Genomic DNA, 21,717 nt, shown 5'->3' with positions numbered 1-21,717 from the left:
GTTCACCTGCGGGATCGTCGGAGACTAGCCACCCTGACAGCTGATGAAACTGTGTGTTTGAACAACTGAATAATTTCTGCACAATCTGTCAGTAACCGTTTCAGGGAAGCTTATCTGCATTCTAGTCATCCTGACCAGGGTCTTGACCTGACTGCAGTTTGGCGTCGTTACTAACTTCAATGGGCAAATGCTCACCTTCGATGGCCACTGGCACGCTGGAGAAGGGTGCTCTTAACCTGTCTACGATACTGGTTCCCAATTGGGGATCAACCCTCCCACGTTCAGCTGAAACGGTGGCGCATGGAACGCAAAAATATTCTTAAAAATATTTAACCTCCACACATTAACAAGTCCAATAGCTCAAATGAAAGATAAACACCTTGTTCATCTAGCCAGCAAGTCAGATTTCTAAAATGTTTTACGGCGAAAACATAGCACATATATATGTAAAACCACCACCAGACACAGCTCATTTCAATAGCCAAAACATGCAATCAACAAACGCAGGATTAAAAAATAAATCGCTCACTAACCTTTTGAAAATCTTCATCAGATGACAGTAATATGACATATTACACAGTACATATTTTTTTTTTTCAATAATATGCCATTTATATCCATAAATGTCCATTTACAGTGAGTTCACCTTCAGAAATTACTCAAAAATGCCCGCAGGAAATCTATGTAGCGCGGCAAGATAACGTAAATAGACATCATAAACTTTGACTAAATATACATGTTCTACATATAGTTAGAAAGATACACTGCTTCTTTATGCAACCGCTGTGTTAGATTTATTTTTAACGTTACAGAAATCGCAAACTATTCCATATGCTGAGACAGCGCTCAGTTCCAAGCTACATTTCCACGTAATGTTGGAGTCAACAGAAACACAGATTTAAGCATAAATATTCCCTTACCTTCGATGGTCTTCGTTCAGAATGTTCTGGAAGGCTTCATACTTACCCAATACATCGTTTGGTTTCAAGTCTTGCGTCTTTGTATTAGCTACTGCTAATAACATCAGCTGAAATGCACCCAAAACGTCCTCTGGTCCGGAAAAGTTGCGCATCAAAACTTCAAAATTACATATTATATGTCGACTAAACAGGTCAAAGTGCAGAAGCAAGCTTTATGATGTTTTAGACACGCAAAACAAACTTCAATTCAATCGGCCATCGTCTGCCCTTCTCCTGAGTGCTGGAACAAAGGAATGGCTGGGACCAATTCGCGCCCATACGCACAGCCTATTCTCTCGTGGCACGCACTAATTTCACTCCCATAGGGTCAATTCTTGCGGGATTTGAACGATTCAAAGCTCTAATGAAAGAGGACATCTAGCGGAAGAGATAGAAAGTGTCCCCAGAATCATAACTGGTTGGGAAGGGTGGGGGCCATGACGTCAAAGTTGCTCCAACTTTCATGGCCACAAAAACTAGTTTGGAAGAATGCCTGCCCTGTGAGTTCTGCTATACTTACAGACATAATTCCAACGGTTTTAGAATCTTTAGAGTGTTTTCTATCCAATAATAATTTATTTAATTTATTTATTTGCATATATTAGCAATTTTTGACAGATTTTTTTTCCAGTTTACTAGGGGTACCCAATCTCTCCAAAGGGGGCGTATGTCTGCCATATCCTTAACAGGTTTTAACAGATGAACCCCAGGTTTCAACACTACCGGGCAGATGGCAGACAGCGTGTATAGGGTATTGTGGACAAGCGGTTTACTGATGTCAATGTTGTGAGCAGAGTGCCCCATGGTGGCATTGGGGTTATGGTATGGGCATGCATAAGCTACGGAAAACTAACCTAATTGCAATTTATCAATCACAATTTGAATGCACAGAGATACCGTGACGAGATCCTGAGGCCCATTGTCATGCCATTGATCCGCCACCATCATCTCATGTTTTAGCATGATAATGTACCCATGTCACAATCTGTACACAATTCCTGGAAGCTAAAAAATGTCCCAGTTCTTCCATGGCCTGCATACCCACCAGACGTCAACCATTGAGCATGTTTTGGGTGCTCTGGATAGACGTGTGTTCAAGTTCCCGACAATATCCAGCAACTTCACACAGCCATTGAAGAGGAGTGGGATAACATTCCACAGTGCACAATCAACAGCCTGATCAACTCTATGCAAAGGAGATGTGTTGCACTGCATGAGGCAAATGGTGGTCACACCAGACACTGACTGGTTTTCTGATCCACGCCCTACCTTTTTTTAAGTATCTGTGACCAACATATGCATATCTGTATTCCCAGTCATGTGAAATCCATATATTAGAGCCTAATGATTTTATTTAAATTTACTGGTTTCCTTATATGAACTGTAACTTTGAATTTGTTGCATGTTGCTTTTATATTTTTATTCAGTGAAACCAATAAAACCCAAACAAAGCTATGTTGCTAGGTAGAAGGTTCTGGAAGATGCTTGATGATATGATTTTATGGTGTAGGAAAGGAATGGTACACCAGTGATTTACCTGTGGGAGAAGGCGGAGGAGAGCGGAGAGATGATGGCGGCGGATCCCTCAGGCGCTGTCAAACGCTGGGTTGATTAGCATTCCGTAGATGAAGCTGGAGGGCCCAGAGCACGGCGGGACGAGAGAGAGAGGGAAAACAAGTGAGCGGGAGCAGCCAGAGCTAGGAGGCTCAGAGGGCTCCTGAATGCAGAAAAGACGGTGCTCTCATTTAGCAGCTAATTTGCTTTCATTCTTTCGTATTAATCTTAAAAGAGAAAATGGGCCACGACGGGCTCAGAGATTGACAGACCTATATGGGTGTCGATGGGTGTTGGGGCAGCCTGCTTCAAACGCTCCTCACCACTCTACACCTTTTTAATTTCCTACCTAATAAACTACCCACTGCTGGCATTGTGTAATCAAACACTTTGTAATTGTAATACCTTTAAAAATGAGACTGGTCCCACATTACCCACATAATCGACGGAGTGGGGGGGGGGTAGCAAAATTGGTTTTTGGAAATGACGTTGTGGAAAAGCTGTGGGGCAAACTTTTGGAAAGAAAGACCGTTGTCTTCTAATAAATCCCAAAGGTCAAATCCTATCTACGCTATAGGCTGTCTAATTGCCCCCCTCCCCACCGCCTTTATCAATGATTATGTTTATGCTGTAAAGCACTATGATCGGGCAGACTTGTCAAGGGGCTGGCTGGTCTCTGTCTTATCAGTAATGGGTTTAATTTTGCCCCTGTCTACCGCCTAATAGCCTTCCTTTGTGAGACCCATCTTGTCGACTTCAAGATGGCAGAGGCAGCGTTTCTTATCTAGGAGTTAAACCGTGGCCAGACAATCCCCTGGGTTCTCCCCCAATGGTTAGATGTCGGCTGCATATACACTGTGTACACACACGCCTCAATAGGGAACGGAGTGCTCAAGTATGTGAGGATTCGATACAATACATTGTCTAGCCGCAGAACCCCACTGCAATAGATGCCGTTAGCATAGCATTAGCATCTTCATTAACAACTCCATTTCAGGTGGCTATATTTCTCTTAATACACTTAATCTATTAGCAAAATGCAGATATAACGGCGTCTGATTCAATTAAAAACATGAACATAGACACGGAGCTCCTCTCATGTGAAGAAATGAGTGAGAATAGGGTTGATAATCTTTCCTTAAGTACACAGTAATCACAGAGGTCACCATAAATATGGGCATTCCTTTTTCCTTTTCTGCTTTGTGTAACACTTCACTTATTGAGTGGTGAAATGTAGCATTCATTAAGTCTTAATGACATAAAGAGTCATAATGCCCTAAAGAGTCAAGCTTATAGCGTCATACCCAAGAATACTTGAGGCTGTAACACTGCCAAAGGTTCTTCAACAAAGTACTGAGTAAAGAGTCTGAATACTTATGTTAATGGGATATTTTTATACATTTCTAAAAATGTGTCATTGTGGGGTATTGTGTGTAGATTGACAATCAAATTGAAATGTAATTATCCACTTTAGAATAAGGCTGTAATGTAACAAAAGTCAAGTGGTCTGAATTCTTTCCGAATGCACTGTATATACTCTAAGGGTGACCTCTGAAGGGGGTATTTAATAAATAAGGCATGCGGTATATGGCCAATATACTGTACCATGGCTAAGGGCTGTTCTTAGGCACGAGGATACAGCCTCGATGGCCACTGGATACAGCCCTTAGCCGTGTTATATTGGCCATATACCACAAACCCCTGAGGTGCCTTATTGCTAAACTGTTTACAACCGTAATTAGACAGTAAACATAAATGTTTTGTCAGACCGTATACCATTGCTTTCAGCCAATCAGCATTCAGGGTTCGAACCGCCCAGTTTATAATGGCTTTTTGCGGCCCACTACTAATTACTGGCAGCGTCCCCTGTAGAACATGTGTCAGCCAAAGTACAGCCTTTTCACACATCTGCCCTTTATTGTCTGTATCCTGCCCATGTAAGGGCATCCTCTGTGGGCTATGGGGTGCTTTAAACACACATCACACACACACTGAAACTCTCACACTCTCACACTCTGTACTGTACAGATATTGCACACTCACTGTGCACCATCCACACGCATGTCGCCACCAGCGTACTCAGCATGTATTAGAGCTTTACAGACTTCTAATGGGAAAGGTGACATACCTCCCTGCAACATTTACCTACAGCTCATTAGGTTCTTGTTTATGTATCTACATACAGTGGGGCAAAAAAGTATTTAGTCAGCCACCAATTGTGCAAGTTCTCCCACTTAAAAAGATGAGAGAGGCCTGTAATTTTCATCATAGGGTACACTTCAACTATGACAGACAAAATGAGGGAAAAAAATCCAGAAAATCACATTGTATGATTTTTAATGCATTTATTTGCAAATTATGGTGGAAAATAAGTATTTGGTCAATAACGAAAGTTTATCTCAAAACTTTGTCATTGCCAACAAAGGGTATATAACAGAGGTCAAACGTTTTCTGTAAGTCTTCACAAGGTTTTCACACACTGTTGCTGGTATTTTGGCCCATTCCTCCATGTAGATCTCCTCTAGAGCAGTGATGTTTTGGGGCTGTTGCTGGGCAAGACGGACTTTCAACTCCCTCCAAATATTTTCTATGGGGTTGAGATCTGGAGACTGGCTAGGCCACTCCAGGACCTTGAAATGCTTCTTACAAAGCCACTCCTTCGTTGCCCGGGCGGTGTGTTTGGGATCATTGTCATGCTGAAAGACCCAGCCACGTTTCATCTTCAATGCCCTTGCAGATGGAAGGAGGTTTTCACTCAAAATATCACGATACATGGCCCCATTCATTCTTTCCTTTACACGGATCAGTCGTCCTGGTCCCTTTGCAGAAAAACAGCCCCAAAGCATGATGTTTCCACCCCCATGCTTCACAGTAGGTATGGTGTTCTTTTGATGCAACTCAGCATTCTTTGTCCTCCAAACACGACGAGTTGAGTTTTTACCAAAAAGTTATATTTTGGTTTCATCTGACCATATGACATTCTCCCAATCTTCTTCTGGATCATCCAAATGCTCTCTAACAAACTTCAGACGGGCCTGGACATGTACTGGCTTAAGCAAGGGGACACTTCTGGCACTGCATGATTTGAGTCCCTGGCTGCGTAGTGTGTTACTGATGGTAGGCTTTGTTACTTTGGTCCCAGCTCTCTGCAGGTCATTCACTAGGTCCCCCCGTGTGGTTCTGGGATTTTTGCTCACCGTTCTTGTGATCGTTTTGACCCCACAGGTTGAGATCTTGCGTGGAGCCCCAGATCGAGGGAGATTATCAGTGGTCTTGTATGTCTTCCATTTCCTAATAATTGCTCCCACAGTTGATTTCTTAAAAACCAAGCTGCTTACCTTTTGCAGATGCAGTCTTCCCAGCCTGGTGCAGGTCTACAATTTTGTTTCTGGTGTCCTTTTACAGCTCTTTGGTCTTGGCCATAGTGGAGTTTGGAGTGTGACTGTTTGAGGTTGTGGATAGGTGTATTTTATACTGATAACAAGTTCAAACAGGTATTAATAAGGAGAAGTTACAGGTCTGTGAGAGCCAGAAATCTTGCTTGTTTGTAGGTGACCAAATACTTATTTTCGACCATAATTTGAAAATAAATTCATAAAAAATCCTACAATGTGATTTTCTGGATTTTTTTTTCTCATTTTGTTTGTCATAGTTGAAGTGTACCTGTGATGAAAATTACAGGCCCCTCATCTTTTTAAGTGGGAGAACTTGCACAATTGTTGGCTGACTAAATACTTTTTTGCCCCACTGTATTTAATGTGTCTGGTAGTCTTAGGGAGCTGAGCGACCCACTTTCTCCAGTGTGAGGTGCTGGCCTCTGGCTGGCTGATAGTGCTCATTGCAAGGGACGATAGCACTTGGACGATAGTCCTCAAACATGCTTTTATCAACTCTCTTCACAAATATACACACACACGTGCGCAAGTGCAAAGAAGCACAAACACACATGCACACAGGATCAAGGCAATCATCTGTAATTGAAGTGAGTACGATAATGCCCATCCCTTTCCCCCCTAAATACTCCTACCTCCATCCTCACCCATCACCCAGGTGCATTAGCCGGACTAGTGTAATCCATGTAATGGTGGTAAAAGCTCTGGCCTCCAGGTCCCCGGGCTATGAGTGCTGGGATGACGGGAATGTTGTGTCCCGTCTCTAACATTGCTTTCCCGTCTTTTCAGATCACGGCCGGACCAACGGCGGCTGGGACAGGAGTCCCACCTTCACCTCTGCCGGGGGGGTTGGCACCTCCACCCCCTCCCCCGCCTCCGCCCCCACCAGGCGGCTGCCCTCCCCCTCCACCTCCGCCTCCTCCTGGCATGGCCAGCATGCCCCCTCCACCCCCACCCCCGCCACCTCCAGGAGGAGGGCCACCCCCTCCCCCTGGATGTGGACCCCCACCTCCTCCGCCCATCCCCGGGGCGCCGGGCATCCCTCCGCCTCCTATGATGGCCATGCCTGTCATCAAGCTGCCTTATGGACTGGAGGCCAAGAAGACCTACAAGCCTGAGGCCGTCATGAAGAGGGTCAACTGGTCCAAGGTACAGTAACACCTCCCCAACACGCGCACGCTTGTACGCGCACACACACACACACACACACACACACACACACACACAATAAGCTCTGTCTAATTGATCCTGACTATCATCATCTACTCTCTTCCATTATGTGTACATTGAGTCCGGAAATGAATAAAACAAATCCACTCTTTAGTATTGTACCATTATAGACATGTACTGATTTTCCACAGAGACATCGAGTCCCGTCTTATGATGTGTAAATCATGAACGTGTTGGATTTGTGTTTGTTAAATCACTGTATACAGTTCTGAATATAAGCATCGTGCACAGAAAACAGGCCTTTCAGATGTTGCTGTAGGTACAAATCGAGAGAGTGCGCTCTATTCAACACTACCCTCGGTCTATTCATGCAAGCGTTCAGCCACAGGGCACGCTGCTCTGCACTCGGCACCCATTCAAAGAGATCCTCGCTCAAACAATTTCTGCTGCTCGAGTGTCCTTGCATTCACACACACTCTTAGCATTGAATAAAGACAATGTGTTTTGTAACATTCCGACAAATTTGAATACAATATCAATGGGGATCATTCTCTTCATTTGGGCTTTATCCTCCTCTGAGTTAATTTATCCATTGCCCTAAGGAATCTCGGAGTTGCAACCAGCATTAATGTAAGTGGTGTGTGACCATGCTTTTTAACAGACAAAAGGAAAAAAATAAAATTCTCCCTTTGACTGCAGATTGCTGTTGAAATCACACTGAATCGCATTATAGTTGTATAGCAAGGATGCACATCTTATAAGAGACATTAAGTTTTTCAAATTTTATGGTCATTTCACTTTTAGAAAACATATATTTAAAAAAACAAAAAAACAAGATTCAGTAAATTATCCAGCAACAGCATCAACCAGTTTCTGCAACTATTTTGTAACTTTTTTACAATTTGCCTCAGAATACGAGTGATAGCAAGGATTGCAATGTAACAGGAAACCACGCAATGGAAATGGTAAAGATTGATTACAGCAGCATCCGAAATGTGTTGAAGACGCAGGTTTATGTCACCACTTCTACACCTCATATGCAAATTCCACAGCCGTGCCTAGACCCATGCAGGCCTGGTGATGGGTCATATTATTTATAACATTATACAGCTGCCCGGGATGGGAACTCCTTTGTGGATACAGTTAGAGAGACAACAAGTGAGCCAATTGCATCTCATTATCATCACTGTGTGTGTGTGTGTGTGTGTGTGTGTCATTGTCTGTGTATTTGTCTTTATTTGTGTATTCCTATGTGTTTGTGTGTCTGTGTGTGTGCACATTGTGTGTGTGCATTCATGAGTGCACCACTTTGGCACATCCGTCTCTGTCCCGGCACGGCAACGACTGAATGTGCGTCTGCATTAACCTTGCCTCCGCAGGCGCTAGGGTTTGGAGATGCAAATGAAATGGCTAGATAGCACTCAAAGGCATTCAGAGCCACCTGAGGAAAAGCAATCTGTGTCTCTTGTGTCTATTAAGTGGTACCAGAGTCATCTGTCTTCTCTGTTCGGAGCAGATGGAGCCATGGAGGTGCCAAGCACTACTGTGGCCTGAGCTTTAAAAAGAAACAGCAGAAGGAGGGACCTAGAATATTGTCGTCATGCCCCCCTTTCCTATAACCGCCCCATAACCACTAGTGTACTGTAGCTATATGAATACACACATTTACAGGCTTTAAAAAGAAATTGGAGAAACGAAGGACTGAAAAGTTTGCCATCATTCAAACAGCGCCACTGGTCGCCCCAGGTGCATTTGTTATTTGAAATGGGGCAGAGGAGGATCTTGCATCATGGTAAATTATTGTACACACTCTACTGTTTTATCACATGTGTCGTGATGTGCAGTGATGTCCAAAGGGAAACATGTTTTTTGAAGTAACATCTTTGTTGTAATATTGCAAATGGACGTTGTAGTTTCACAGCTATGGATTCTATTTTTAAGCCCCATAACAATACTTTGGCTGTAGCTACATATGAAAACACATTTATTGGTAACTTGATGTTTATACAGTTGAAGTCGGGAGTTTACATACACCTTAGCCAAATACATTTAAACCCAGTTTTTCACAATTCCTGACATTTAATCCTTGTAAAAATTCCCTGTCTTAGGTCAGTTAGGATGACCACTTTATTTTAAGAATGTGAAATGTTAGAATAATAGTAGAGATAATTATTTATTTCACATTCCCAGTGGGTCAGAAGTTTACATACACTCAATTAGTATTTGGTAGCATTGCCTTTAAATTGTTTAACTTGGGTCAAACTGAATAGATCCTTTTCACTTCTGATAGCTTGCTAGCCCTGGCCTGTTAGCTGTCAGAATCTCCGTGTCTCCAGCCAGCCCAACCATTCACTGTACCCTTATGATCACTCGGCTACGCATGCCTCTCCCTAATGTCAGTATGCCTTGTCCATTACTGTTCTGGTTAGTGATTATTGTTTTATTTCACTGTAGAGCCTCGAGCCCTGCTCAACCAACCATTTAGTTCCACCTCCCACATATGCGATGACATCACCTGGTTTAAATGTCTCTAGAGACAATATCTCTCTCATCATCACTCAATGCCTAGGTTTACCTCCAATGTACTCACATCCTACATACCTTTGTCTGTACATTATGCCTTGAATCCATTCTATCGCACCCAGAAACCTGCTCCTTTTACTCTCAGTTCGTAATGTACTAGACGACCAGTTCTTATAGCCTTTAGCCGTACCCTTATCCTACTCCTCCTCTGTTCCTCTGGTGATGTAGAGGTTAATCCAGGGCCTGCAGTGCCTAGCTCCTCTCCTATTCCACAGGTGCTCTCATTTGTTGACTTCTGTAACCGTAAAAGCCTTGGTTTCATGCATGTTAACATTAGAAGCCTCCTCCCTAAGTTTGTTTTATTCACTGCTTTAGCACACTACCAACCTGGATGTCTTAGCCATGTCTGCATCCTGGCTTAGGAAGACCACCAAAAACCCTGAAATGTCCATCCTTAACTATAACATTTCCCGCCAAGATAGAACTGCCAAAGGGGGTGGAGTTGCAATCTACTGCAGAGATAGCCTGCAGAGATCTGTCTTATTATCTAGGTCTGTACCGAAACAATTAGAGCTTCTACTTTTAAAAAGTCTCTCACCGTTGCCGCTTGCTACAGACCACCCTCTGCCCCCAGCTGTTCCCTGGACACCATTTGTGAATTGATTGCCCCCCATCTATCTCCAGAGCTCGCGCTGCTAGGTGACCTAAACTGGGACATGCTTTTAACACCCCGGCCATCCTACAATCTAAGCTTGATGCCCTCAATGTCACACAAATTATCAATGAACCTACCAGGTACAACCACAAATCCATAAACACGGGCACCCTCATAGATATCATCCTAAACAACATGCACTCCAAATACACCTCTGCTGTTTTCAACCTAGATCTCAGCGATCACTGCCTCATTGCCTGCATCCATAATGGGTCTGCGGTCAAACGACCACACCTCATCACTGTCAAACGCTCCCTAAAACACTTCAGCGAGCAGGCTTTTCTAATCAACCTCGCCCGGGTATTATGGCATGATATTGACCTCATCCCGTCAGTAGAGGATGCCTGGTTATTCTCTAAACGTGCCTTCCTCACCATCTTAAATAAGCATGCTCCATTCAAAAAATGTTGATCCAAGAACAGATATAGCCCTTGGTTCACTCCAGACCTGACTGCCCTTGACCAGCACAAAAACATCCCGTGGCGTACTGCATTAGCATCGAATAGCCCCCGTGATGTGCAACTTTTCAGGGAAGTTAGGAACCAATATACACAGGCAGTTAGGAAAGCTAAGGCTAGCTTTTTAAAACAGAAATTTGCATCCTGTAGCACAAATTCAAAGTTCTGGGACACTGTAAAGTCCATGGAGAATAAAAGCACCTCCTCCCAGCTACCCACTACACTGAGGCTAGGAAACACTGTCACCCCTGATAAATCCACTATAACTGAGAATTTCAATAATCATTTTTCTACGGCTGGCCATGCTTTCCACCTGGCTACCCCTACCCCGGTCAACTGCCCGGCACCCCCCGCAGCAACTCGCCAAGCCTCCCCCATTTCTCCTTCACCCAAATCCAGATAGCTGATATTCTGAAAGAGCTGCAAAATCTGGACCCCTACAAATCAGCCGGGCTAGACAATCTGGACCCTCTCTTTCTAAATTGATCTGCCGAAATTGTTGCAACCCCTATTACTAGCCTGTTCAACCTCTCTTTCGTATCGTCTGAGATTCCCAAAGATTGGAAAGCTGCCGCGATCATCCCTCTCTTCAAAAGGGGAGACATTCTAGACCCAAACTGCTACAGACCTATATATATCCTACCCTGCCTTTCTAAGGTCTTTAAACTCCAAGTTGCATGCTCTTCAACCGATCGCTGCCCGCACCTGCCCGCCGGCCAGTATCACTACTCTGGACAGTTCTGACTTAGAATATGTGGACAACTACACATATCCAGGTGTCTAGTTAGACTGTAAACTCTCCTTCCAGACTCACATTAAGCATCTCCAATCCAAAATGAAATCTAGAATCGGCTTCCTATTTCGCAACAAAGCATCCTTTACTCATGCTGCCAATACATACCCTCGTAAAACTGACCATCCTACCGATCCTCGACTTCGGCGATGTCATTTACAAAATAGCCTCCAACACTCTACTCAACAAATTGGATGCAGTCTATCACAGTGCCATCTGTTTTGTCACCAAAGCCCCATATACTACCCACGATTGCGACCTGTACGCTCTTGTTGGCTGGCCCTCGCTTCATACTCGTCACCAAACCCACTGGCTCCAGGTCATCTACAAGTCTCTACTAAGTAAAGCCCTGCCTTTTCTCAGCTCACTGGTCACCATAGCAGCACCCAACCGTACCAGCAGGTATTTCTCACTTTTCACCCCCAAAGCCAATTCCTGCTTTGGCCGCCTTTCCTTCCAGTTCTATCCTACCAATGACTGGAAAGAACTGCAAAAATAACTGAAGCTGGAGACTCATATCTCCCTCACTAGCTTTAAGCACCAGCTGTCAGAGCAGCTCACATATCACTACACCTGTACATAGCCCTTCTGTAATATAGCCCATCCAACTACCTCATCCGCATGCTGTTTTTACTTATTTATCTTGCTCCTTTGCACCCCAGTATCTCTACTTGCACATTTATCTTCTGCACATCCATTACCCCAGTGTTTAATTGATATATTGTAATTACTTCACCACCATGGCCTATTTATTGCCTTTACCCCCCCTTATCTTTCCTCATTTGCACAAACTGTATATATATATTTTTTTTCTACTGTGTTATTGACTGTATGTTTGTTTATTCCATGTGTAACTGTCTTGTTGTATGTTTCGAACTGCTTTGCTCTATTCTTGGCCAGGTCGCAGTTGTAAATGAGAACTTGTTCTCAACTAGCCTACCTGGTTAAATAAAGGTGAAATAAAAAAGAACAACAAATGTTTTGGGTAGCCTTCCTCAAGCCCCCCCCCCCCCCCCCCCCCCCCCCGACAGAGCTGGTGTAACTGAGTCAGGTTTGTAGGCCTCCTTGCTCACACACACTTTTTAAGTTATGCCCACAGAACACGTCTCGTTCCTGAATGGTATGATGGCTACGTGGTCCCATGGTGTTTTTACTTGCGTACTATTGTTTGTACAGATGAATGTGGTACCTTCAGGCGTTTGGGTATTGCTCCCAATGATGAACCAGACTTGTGGAGGTCAACAATTTTCTTTCTGACATCTTGGCTGATTTCTTTTGTTTTTTCCCATGATGTCAAGCAAAGAGGCACTGAAATTGAAGGTAGGCATTGAAATACATCCACAGGTACACCTTCAATTGACTCAAATGATGTCAATTAGCCTATCAGAAGCTTCTGACATTATTTTCTGGAATTTTACGAGCTGTTTAAAGGCACAGTCAACTTAGTGTATGTAAACGTCTGACCCACTGGAATTGTGATACAGTGAATTATAATTGAAATAATCTGTATGTAAACAATTGTTGGAAAAACTAATTGTGTCATGGGAAAAGTATATGTCCTAACCGACTTGCCAAAACTACAGTTTGTTAACAAGACATTTGTGGAGTGGTTGAAAAACGAGTTTTAATGACTCCAACCTAAATGTATGTAAACTTCCTACTTCAACTGTAGGTGAAGGCCTTATCTTTCAACTGGTTGAATAGCAGGCAGGTACAACCTCACTGTAATTAAATGTTGGAGAACGAGCAGAAGAACTGAAGGAGATTGTATAGAGATTGTAGGGAGTGGAGAGAGAGGTAGAACGAAACAGAGAGCTTAGGATGGAGAGTGAGTGTTTGTGTCCGCCTCTTGCTTTTTAAATTCATGCACAGGAGATGTCTCTTAAAACAGCAGGGGAAAAAAACACCAGCTCCGAATAGTAAAAGCAGCCAACATCAATAAAGTTAGGATTTTAAAATGTTCAAGCAGCGACACCGTAATGTTTTATCTCCTATGGTTAGAAAACCTTACCACTGGGGAACAGCAGCACATTTACTGTAAAGTCCGGCAGTTTGCAGCAGCAGTGTGGATGCTGTGGAGAAGTCCCCAACCTCCACAACCTTATACCCTCACTTTTAGTGAACTACTGTACTGGAGCCGCTTAACAACACTTTCCTACACTTAATGGGAACATCCTCCCAGTCTATCTTGGAATTAATCCATTTTGGGAGGGTGCTTCATGAACTCATATATGCCACTCTACCAATAATATGTATTAACCCTGGGTGACTGACAGGGGGCGCTGTATTGAAGCCACCACAGCCATCTTGGTACTCTTCCATTATTAAACATATTTTGCAAGCTATAGAAATGCATTTATATTGTCTACATTCATTTTTGACACATGTATTCTATTACTGATACCTTAATGCATACATTTTAAATTATATTATGCGGTCTAAACATACAAATAAAAAATGAAACAATATATTAAAACATTTTCCATTTTCCATCCTTTTCAATTTACTAATGTTACTGTCCTGGCAACAAAACAATACTTAAGTACATGTAATTTTGTCCTTGAAACATTTAATTAAAATGCTGTAGAATTCCATTCATACTTATGGAGGACCGCTCCTACTGGGGAGTGCAAATATGGATGACCAGTGGCTTCAACATCTCTCAATGGCCAATACATTGCATCAGCAATCCAGGGTTTATATACAGTGCCTTCGGGAAAGTATTCAGACCCCTTGACTTTTTTCAAATTTTGTTACATTGCAACCTTATTCTAAAATGGATTATAAAAAAATCTCACCAATCTACACACAATACCACAAAATGACAAAGTGAAAAACGTTTTTGGGACATTTTTGCATATTTATTAAAAACAAAATACAGAAATACCTTATTGACATAAGTATTCAGATCCTTTGCTATAAGACACGGAATTGAGCTCCGGTGTCATGTATTGTCATGTTGTGTCTTTCTGTCCTTTCCTTTCACCCTGTCTCCCTCTGCTGGTCGTACTAGGTTACCGTTTCTGTCCCTCTTTCCCCCAGCTGTTCCTTGTCTTCTCTGACTACCTCATTCACCCCTTTTCCCACCTGTTCCCTTTTTCCCTCTGATTAGGTCCCTATATCTCTCTCTGTTTCTGCTCCTGTCTTTGTCGGATTCTTGTTTGTGTGTCTCATGCCTGAACCAGACTATCATCGTGTTTGCTGCAACCTTGTCCTGTCCTGTCGGAATCTACCTGTCCATCTGAGCCCACGTGTGTTCATCATTAAAGAAACTCTGTTTGTTAATTCGCTTTTGGGTCCTCATTCACGCACCTGACAGAAGAATCCGACCAAGAATGGACCCAGCGACTTCGGATCCTCTCCACTCAGCCGTCGAGATCCAGGGAGCGATGCTAGGCAGACACGAGCAGGAATTGTCTGCTGCTCGACATGCCGTTGAGACCCTGGCCACCCAAGTCTCCAACCTCACAGAACAGGTTCACCATCTCCGCCTCGATCCACCGGCCACTTCCAGGGCTTTCGAATCTCCGGAGCCCAGAATCAATAACCCGCCGTGTTACTCTGGGGAGCCCACTGAATGCCGCTCGTTCCTCACCCAGTGTGATATTGTGTTTTCTCTCCAGCCCAACACTTACGCCAGGAGCACTGCTCGTGTCGCCTACGTCATATCTCTCCTTACTGGACGGGCTCGTGAGTGGGGCACGGCAATCTGGGAGGCAAGGGCTGAGTGTACTAACCAGTATCAGGACTTTAAGGAGGAGATGATACGGGTTTTTGATCGATCTGTTTTTGGGGAGGAGGCTTCCAGGGCCCTGTCTTCCCTATGTCAAGGCAATCGATCCATAACAGACTACTCTATTGAGTTTCGCACTCTTGCTGCCTCCAGTGGCTGGAACGAGCCGGCTTTGCTCGCTCGTCTTCTGGAGGGTCTCCGCGCAGAGGTAAAGGATGAGATTCTCTCCCGGGAGGTTCCTTCCAGCGTGGATTCCTTGATTGAACTCGCTATTCGCATTGAGCGACGGGTTGATCTTCGTCACCGAGCTCGTGGAAAGGAGCTCGCGTTCTCCGTTGCCCCCCTCTCCGCATCACTACCATCTTCCTCTGCCGGCTCGGGAGCTGAGCCTATGCAGCTGGGAGGTATCCGCATCTCGACTAAGGAGAGGGAACGGAGAATCACCAACCGCCTCTGTCTCTATTGCGGTTCTGCTGGTCATTTTGTCACTTCATGTCCAGTAAAAGCCAGAGCTCATCAGTAAGCGGAGGGCTACTGGTGAGCGCTACTACTCCTGTCTCTCCTTCAAGATCCTGCACTACCTTGTCGGTCCATCTACGCTGGACCGGTTCGTCAGCTTCCTGCAGTGCCTTAATAGACTCTGGGGCGGAGGGCTGTTTTATGGACGAGACCTGGGCTCGGGAACATGACATTCCTCTCAGACAGTTAAGGGAGTCCACGGCCTTGTTCGCCCTGGATGGTAGTCCTCTCCCCAGGATTCAGCGTGAGACGCTACCTTTAATCCTCACTGTCTCTGGTAATCATAGCGAAACCATTTCTTTTTAAATTTTTCGTTCACCTTTTACACCTGTTGTTTTGGGCCATCCCTGGCTAGTTTGTCATAATCCTTCTATTAATTGGTCTAGTAATTCTATCCTCTCCTGGAACGTCTCTTGTCATGTGAAATGTTTAATGTCTGCTATCCCTCCTGTTTCCTCTGTCTCTTCTTCACAGGAGGAGCCTGGTGATTTGACAGGGGTGCCGGAGGAATATCACGATCTGCGCACGGTGTTCAGTCGGTCCAGGGCCACCTCTCTTCCTCCACACCGGTCGTATGATTGTAGTATTGATCTCCTTCCGGGAACCACTCCCCCCCGGGGTAGACTATACTCTCTGTCGGCTCCCGAACGTAAGGCTCTCGAAGATTATTTGTCTGTAGCTCTTGCCGCCGGTACCATAGTCCCCTCCTCCTCTCCCGCCGGAGCGGGGGTTTTTTTTGTTAAGAAGAAGGACGGGTCCCTGCGCCCCTGCATAGATTATCGAGGGCTGAATGACATAACAGTGAAGAATCGTTATCCGCTTCCTCTTATGTCTTCAGCCTTCGAGATCCTGCAGGGAGCCAGGTTTTTCACTAAGTTGGACCTTCGTAACGCTTACCATCTCGTGCGCATCAGGGAGGGGGACGAGTGGAAGACGGCGTTTAACACTCCGTTAGGGCACTTTGAATACCGGGTTCTTCCTTTCGGCCTCGCTAACGCTCCAGCTGTCTTTCAGGCATTAGTCAATGATGTCCTGAGAGACATGCTGAACATCTTTGTTTTCGTTTACCTTGACGATATCCTGATTTTTTCACCGTCACTCCAGATTCATGTTCAGCACGTTCGACGTGTCCTCCAGCGCCTTTTAGAGAATTGTCTTTTTGTGAAGGCTGAGAAGTGCACTTTTCATGCCTCCTCCGTCACATTTCTCGGTTCTGTTATTTCCGCTGAAGGCATTAAGATGGATCCCGCTAAGGTCCAGGCTGTCATTGATTGGCCCGTCCCTAAGTCACGCGTCGAGCTGCAGCGCTTTCTCGGCTTCGCGAACTTCTATCGTCGTTTCATCCGTAATTTCGGTCAGGTGGCAGCTCCTCTCACAGCCCTTACTTCTGTCAAGACGTGCTTTAAGTGGTCCGTTTCCGCCCAGGGAGCTTTTGATCTCCTCAAGAATCGTTTTACATCCGCTCCTATCCTTGTTACACCTGACGTCTCTAGACAGTTCGTGGTCGAGGTTGACGCGTCAGAGGTGGGCGTGGGAGCCATTCTTTCTCAGCGCTCCCTCTCTGACGACAAGGTCCACCCTTGCGCGTATTTTTCTCATCGCCTGTCGCCGTCGGAACGTAACTATGATGTGGGAAACCGCGAACTGCTCGCCATCCGCTTAGCCCTAGGCGAATGGCGACAGTGGTTGGAGGGGGCGACCGTTCCTTTTGTCGTTTGGACTGACCATAGGAACCTTGAGTACATCCGTTCTGCCAAACGACTTAATGCGCGTCAGGCGCGCTGGGCGCTGTTTTTCGCTCGTTTCGAGTTCGTGATTTCTTATCGTCCGGGCTCTAAGAACACCAAGCCTGATGCTTTATCTCGTCTCTTCAGTTCTTCAGTAGCCTCCACTGACCCCGAGGGGATTCTCCCTGAGGGGCGTGTTGTCGGGTTGACTGTCTGGGGAATTGAGAGGCAGGTAAAGCAAGCACTCACTCAAACTCCGTCGCCGCGCGCTTGTCCTAGGAATCTTCTTTTCGTTCCCGTTCCTACTCGTCTGGCCGTTCTTCAGTGGGCTCACTCTGCCAAGTTAGCCGGCCACCCTGGCGTTCGGGGTACGCTTGCTTCCATTCGCCAGCGTTTTTGGTGGCCCACCCGGGAGCATGACACGCGTCGCTTCGTGGCTGCTTGTTCGGTCTGCGCGCAGACTAAGTCCGGTAACTCCCCTCCTGCCGGCCGTCTCAGGCCGCTTCCCATTCCCTCTCGACCGTGGTCTCACATCGCCTTAGATTTTGTCACCGGACTGCCTTCGTCAGCGGGGAAGACTGTTATTCTTACGGTTGTCGATAGGTTCTCTAAGGCGGCTCATTTCATTCCCCTTGTTAAGCTTCCTTCTGCTAAAGAGACGGCACAAATCATCATCGAGAATGTTTTCAGAATTCATGGCCTTCCGTCAGACGTCGTTTCGGACAGAGGTCCGCAATTCACGTCTCAATTTTGGAGGGAGTTTTGCCGTTTGATTGGGGCTTCCGTCAGTCTCTCTTCCGGCTTTCACCCCCAGTCTAACGGTCAAGCAGAACGGGCCAATCAGACTATTGGTCGCATCTTACGCAGTCTTTCTTTTCGCAACCCTGCGTCTTGGTCAGAACAGCTCCCCTGGGCAGAATACGCCCACAACTCGCTTCCTTCGTCTGCGACCGGGCTATCTCCTTTTCAGAGTAGCCTCGGGTACCAGCCTCCGCTGTTCTCATCTCAGTTCGCCGAGTCCAGCGTCCCCTCCGCTCAGGCTTTTGTCCAACGTTGCGAGCGCACCTGGAAGAGGGTCAGGTCTGCACTTTGCCGTTATAGGACGCAGACTGTGAGGGCTGCTAATAAGCGTAGAACTAAGAGTCCTAGATATTGTCGCGGTCAGAGAGTTTGGCTCTCCACTCAGAACCTTCCCCTTAAGACGGCTTCTCGCAAGTTGACCCCGCGGTTCATTGGTCCGTTCCGTATTTCTCGGGTCATTAATCCTGTCGCAGTTCGACTTCTTCTTCCGCGATACCTTCGTCGCGTCCACCCGGTCTTCCATGTCTCCTGTATCAAGCCCGTTCTTCGCGCCCCCGCTCGTCTCCCCCCCCCCCCCCCCCCCCATCCTTGTCGAGGGCGCACCCATCTACAGGGTCCGTAGGATTTTGGACATGCGTCCTCGGGGCCGTGGTCACCAGTACCTCGTAGATTGGGAGGGGTACGGTCCTGAGGAGAGGAGTTGGGTTCCCTCTCGGGACGTGCTGGACCGTGCGCTGTTCGAGGATTTCCTCCGTTGCCGCCAGGTTTCCTCCTCGAGTGCGCCAGGAGGCGCTCGGTGAGTGGGGGGGTACTGTCATGTATTGTCATGTTGTGTCTTTCTGTCCTTTCCTTTCACCCTGTCTCCCTCTGCTGGTCGTACTAGGTTACCGTTTCTGTCCCTCTTTCCCCCAGCTGTTCCTTGTCTTCTCTGACTACCTCATTCACCCCTTTTCCCACCTGTTCCCTTTTTCCCTCTGATTAGGTCCCTATATCTCTCTCTGTTTCTGCTCCTGTCTTTGTCGGATTCTTGTTTGTGTGTCTCATGCCTGAACCAGACTATCATCGTGTTTGCTGCAACCTTGTCCTGTCCTGTCGGAATCTACCTGTCCATCTGAGCCCACGTGTGTTCATCATTAAAGAAACTCTGTTTGTTAATTCGCTTTTGGGTCCTCATTCACGCACCTGACATCCGGTGCATCCTGTTTCCATTGAGCATTCTTGATGTTTCTACATCTTGATTGGAGTCCACCTGTGGTAAATGTAATTAATTGGACATGATTTTGAAAGACACCCCACCTGTCTATATAAGGTCCCACAGTTGAGAGGTCAAAGGCATTGTCTGTAGAGCTCCGAGACAGGATTGTGTCGAGGCGCATATCTGGGGAAGAGTACCAAAAAATGTCTGCAGCATTGAAGGTCCCCAAGAATACAGTGGCCTCCATCATTCTTAAATGGAATACGTTTTGAACCACCAAGACTCTTCCTAGAGCTGGCCGCCCAGCCAAGCTGAGCAATCGGGGGAGAAGGGCCTTGGTCAGAGCTCTAGAGTTTCTCTGTGGAGATGGGAGAACCTTCCAGAAGGACAAACATCTCTGCAACACTCCAGACGGAAGCCACTCCTCAGTAAAAGGCACATGACAGCCATGACACCTAAAGACTCTCAGACCATTAGAAACAAGATTCTTTGGTGTCACGTCTGGTGAAAACCTGGCACCATCCCTACGGTGAAGCGTGGTGGTAGCAGCATCATGCTCCTTGCTCTAGAGCAAGCTCCTTGCTCCAGAGCAAGCTCCTTCGAACATCTCTGGAAAACCTGAAAATAGCTGTACAGCAAAGCTCCCCATGCAACCTGGCAGAGCTTGAGAGGATCTGCAATGAAAAAGAGAAGAAACTCCCCAAATACAAGTGTGCCAAGCTTGTAACGCCATACCCAAGAAGACTCAACGCTCTTATCTCTGCCAAAGGTGCTTCAACAAAGTACTGAGTAATGTTATGTAAATGTGATATTTCAGTTTATTTTTAAGAAATTAGCAAACATTTCTAAAAAACAGTTTTTATCATTATGGGGTATTGTGTGTAGATTGATGAGGGGGAAACAACTGTGTAATCAATTTTAAAATAAGACTGTAACATAACAAAATGTGAAAAAAGTCAAGGGGTCTTAACTTTCCGAAGACACTGCACTTCATTGCACTCAACTCTAATTCCCTTCTCATGGTTGGGTTCAATAGGCTATGCATAGAGGAGTTCACAGTTGCAGCTCATTCATCCTTCATCCGCAGGTGAACTGCATTCACAGCAGGCTGCCTTGCCAATAGCCATCGAACTTTAAAGCCACCACTCTTACATGGCATGAGTAACCTCTAGCTTCCAAAGAGTAGGAGTGTTGTGTCCAATTAACATTTTCTCCTGTCATATGAATCAACCAGTGTAAGTTAAATACGCAAGTGATTCATTTTCAAATGGCATTGTTCCATATGGTATGCTAATGGTATTTTACCTAAATGACAGCATGTGTCCATTAATTCAGGGATTAATCAGTGTCTTCATCTAAGGATGCGTTTTCACAGGCAGCCCAATAATGATCTTCGGACTAATTATTATCTGTTTGGTCAAAAGACCAATTTGTGCCACAATATCAGAATTGGGCTGCCTGTGGAAACTCAGCCTCAAATCCTACATCACAGCAGCATGTAATGTTCCGCCCTATGCTGTTCCATGATTTCCATGGTGCTTCCTTTAGCACAATGGACATTTGCAGTGTTCAGCTGTACATTGGCTCACTTCGAATATAACTTCTGTTGTAAGCATGCACATGATACTGTACACTATATTTTGCAGAGCAGATCCACAGCGTCAGGACCTGATGTGAATTAGTTACAGCAGGGCTGGAGTAGGCCACTTCATATTGCCCTGAATGGGGCTATGAGGTGGAGAGCGGCCCACAGGCACTACAGTATTTTATCAGGCCATCACCACAACAGCCCTCACACTCTTTCCTATTCTCATTGGCCCTACTCTCCATCATCTCACCCATGGTCACCATTACAGCACTTTGCACCGAGCTGCACTCACTGTCGTTTGCTTGTATTTCTTTATCGCCTGCATAATTTTTTTTACAACAAACACCTCCCGTCAAGTGGGGGCCCCTGACTGTCTCTCTAGAGCCGCCCCGCCCTTGCAACTCGCGTCACTCCGTCTTGTCGAGGGTCTAATAACACAGGCTGCAATGAGACACCACTTGTGCTGGCCCACACTGAGTGCCATAACAGTGCGTCTCTCAGAGTGTCATCACAGTCTGCAGCACACAACACAACCCGTAATGGACTTCCGAAGGACTTCGCAACACACATTACTAGCCAATTATCAAGCG

General features: G+C 45.6%; 1 protein-coding gene across 7 annotated transcripts in view; it reads left to right on the top strand.

Annotated features, from left to right (window-relative positions):
- The window catches only part of LOC110505192 (protein diaphanous homolog 2), a 648,044-nt gene that overhangs the window by 209,498 nt on the left and 416,829 nt on the right, over window positions 1-21,717 (top strand). For all 7 annotated transcript variants that reach the window (XM_021584239.2, XM_021584242.2, XM_036969763.1 and 4 more), the window contains one exon: window positions 6,695-7,054. In XM_021584239.2, the coding sequence (XP_021439914.2) occupies window positions 6,695-7,054 (360 nt within the window). The remainder of the gene's footprint in view (window positions 1-6,694; window positions 7,055-21,717) is intronic.

Source organism: Oncorhynchus mykiss, chromosome 31, assembly GCF_013265735.2.
Source record: "Oncorhynchus mykiss isolate Arlee chromosome 31, USDA_OmykA_1.1, whole genome shotgun sequence".
Taxonomy (NCBI): Eukaryota; Metazoa; Chordata; class Actinopteri; order Salmoniformes; family Salmonidae; genus Oncorhynchus; species Oncorhynchus mykiss.
The sequence above is the reverse complement of the archived record's forward strand: the minus strand, read 5'-3'. Positions and strand labels throughout refer to the sequence as shown.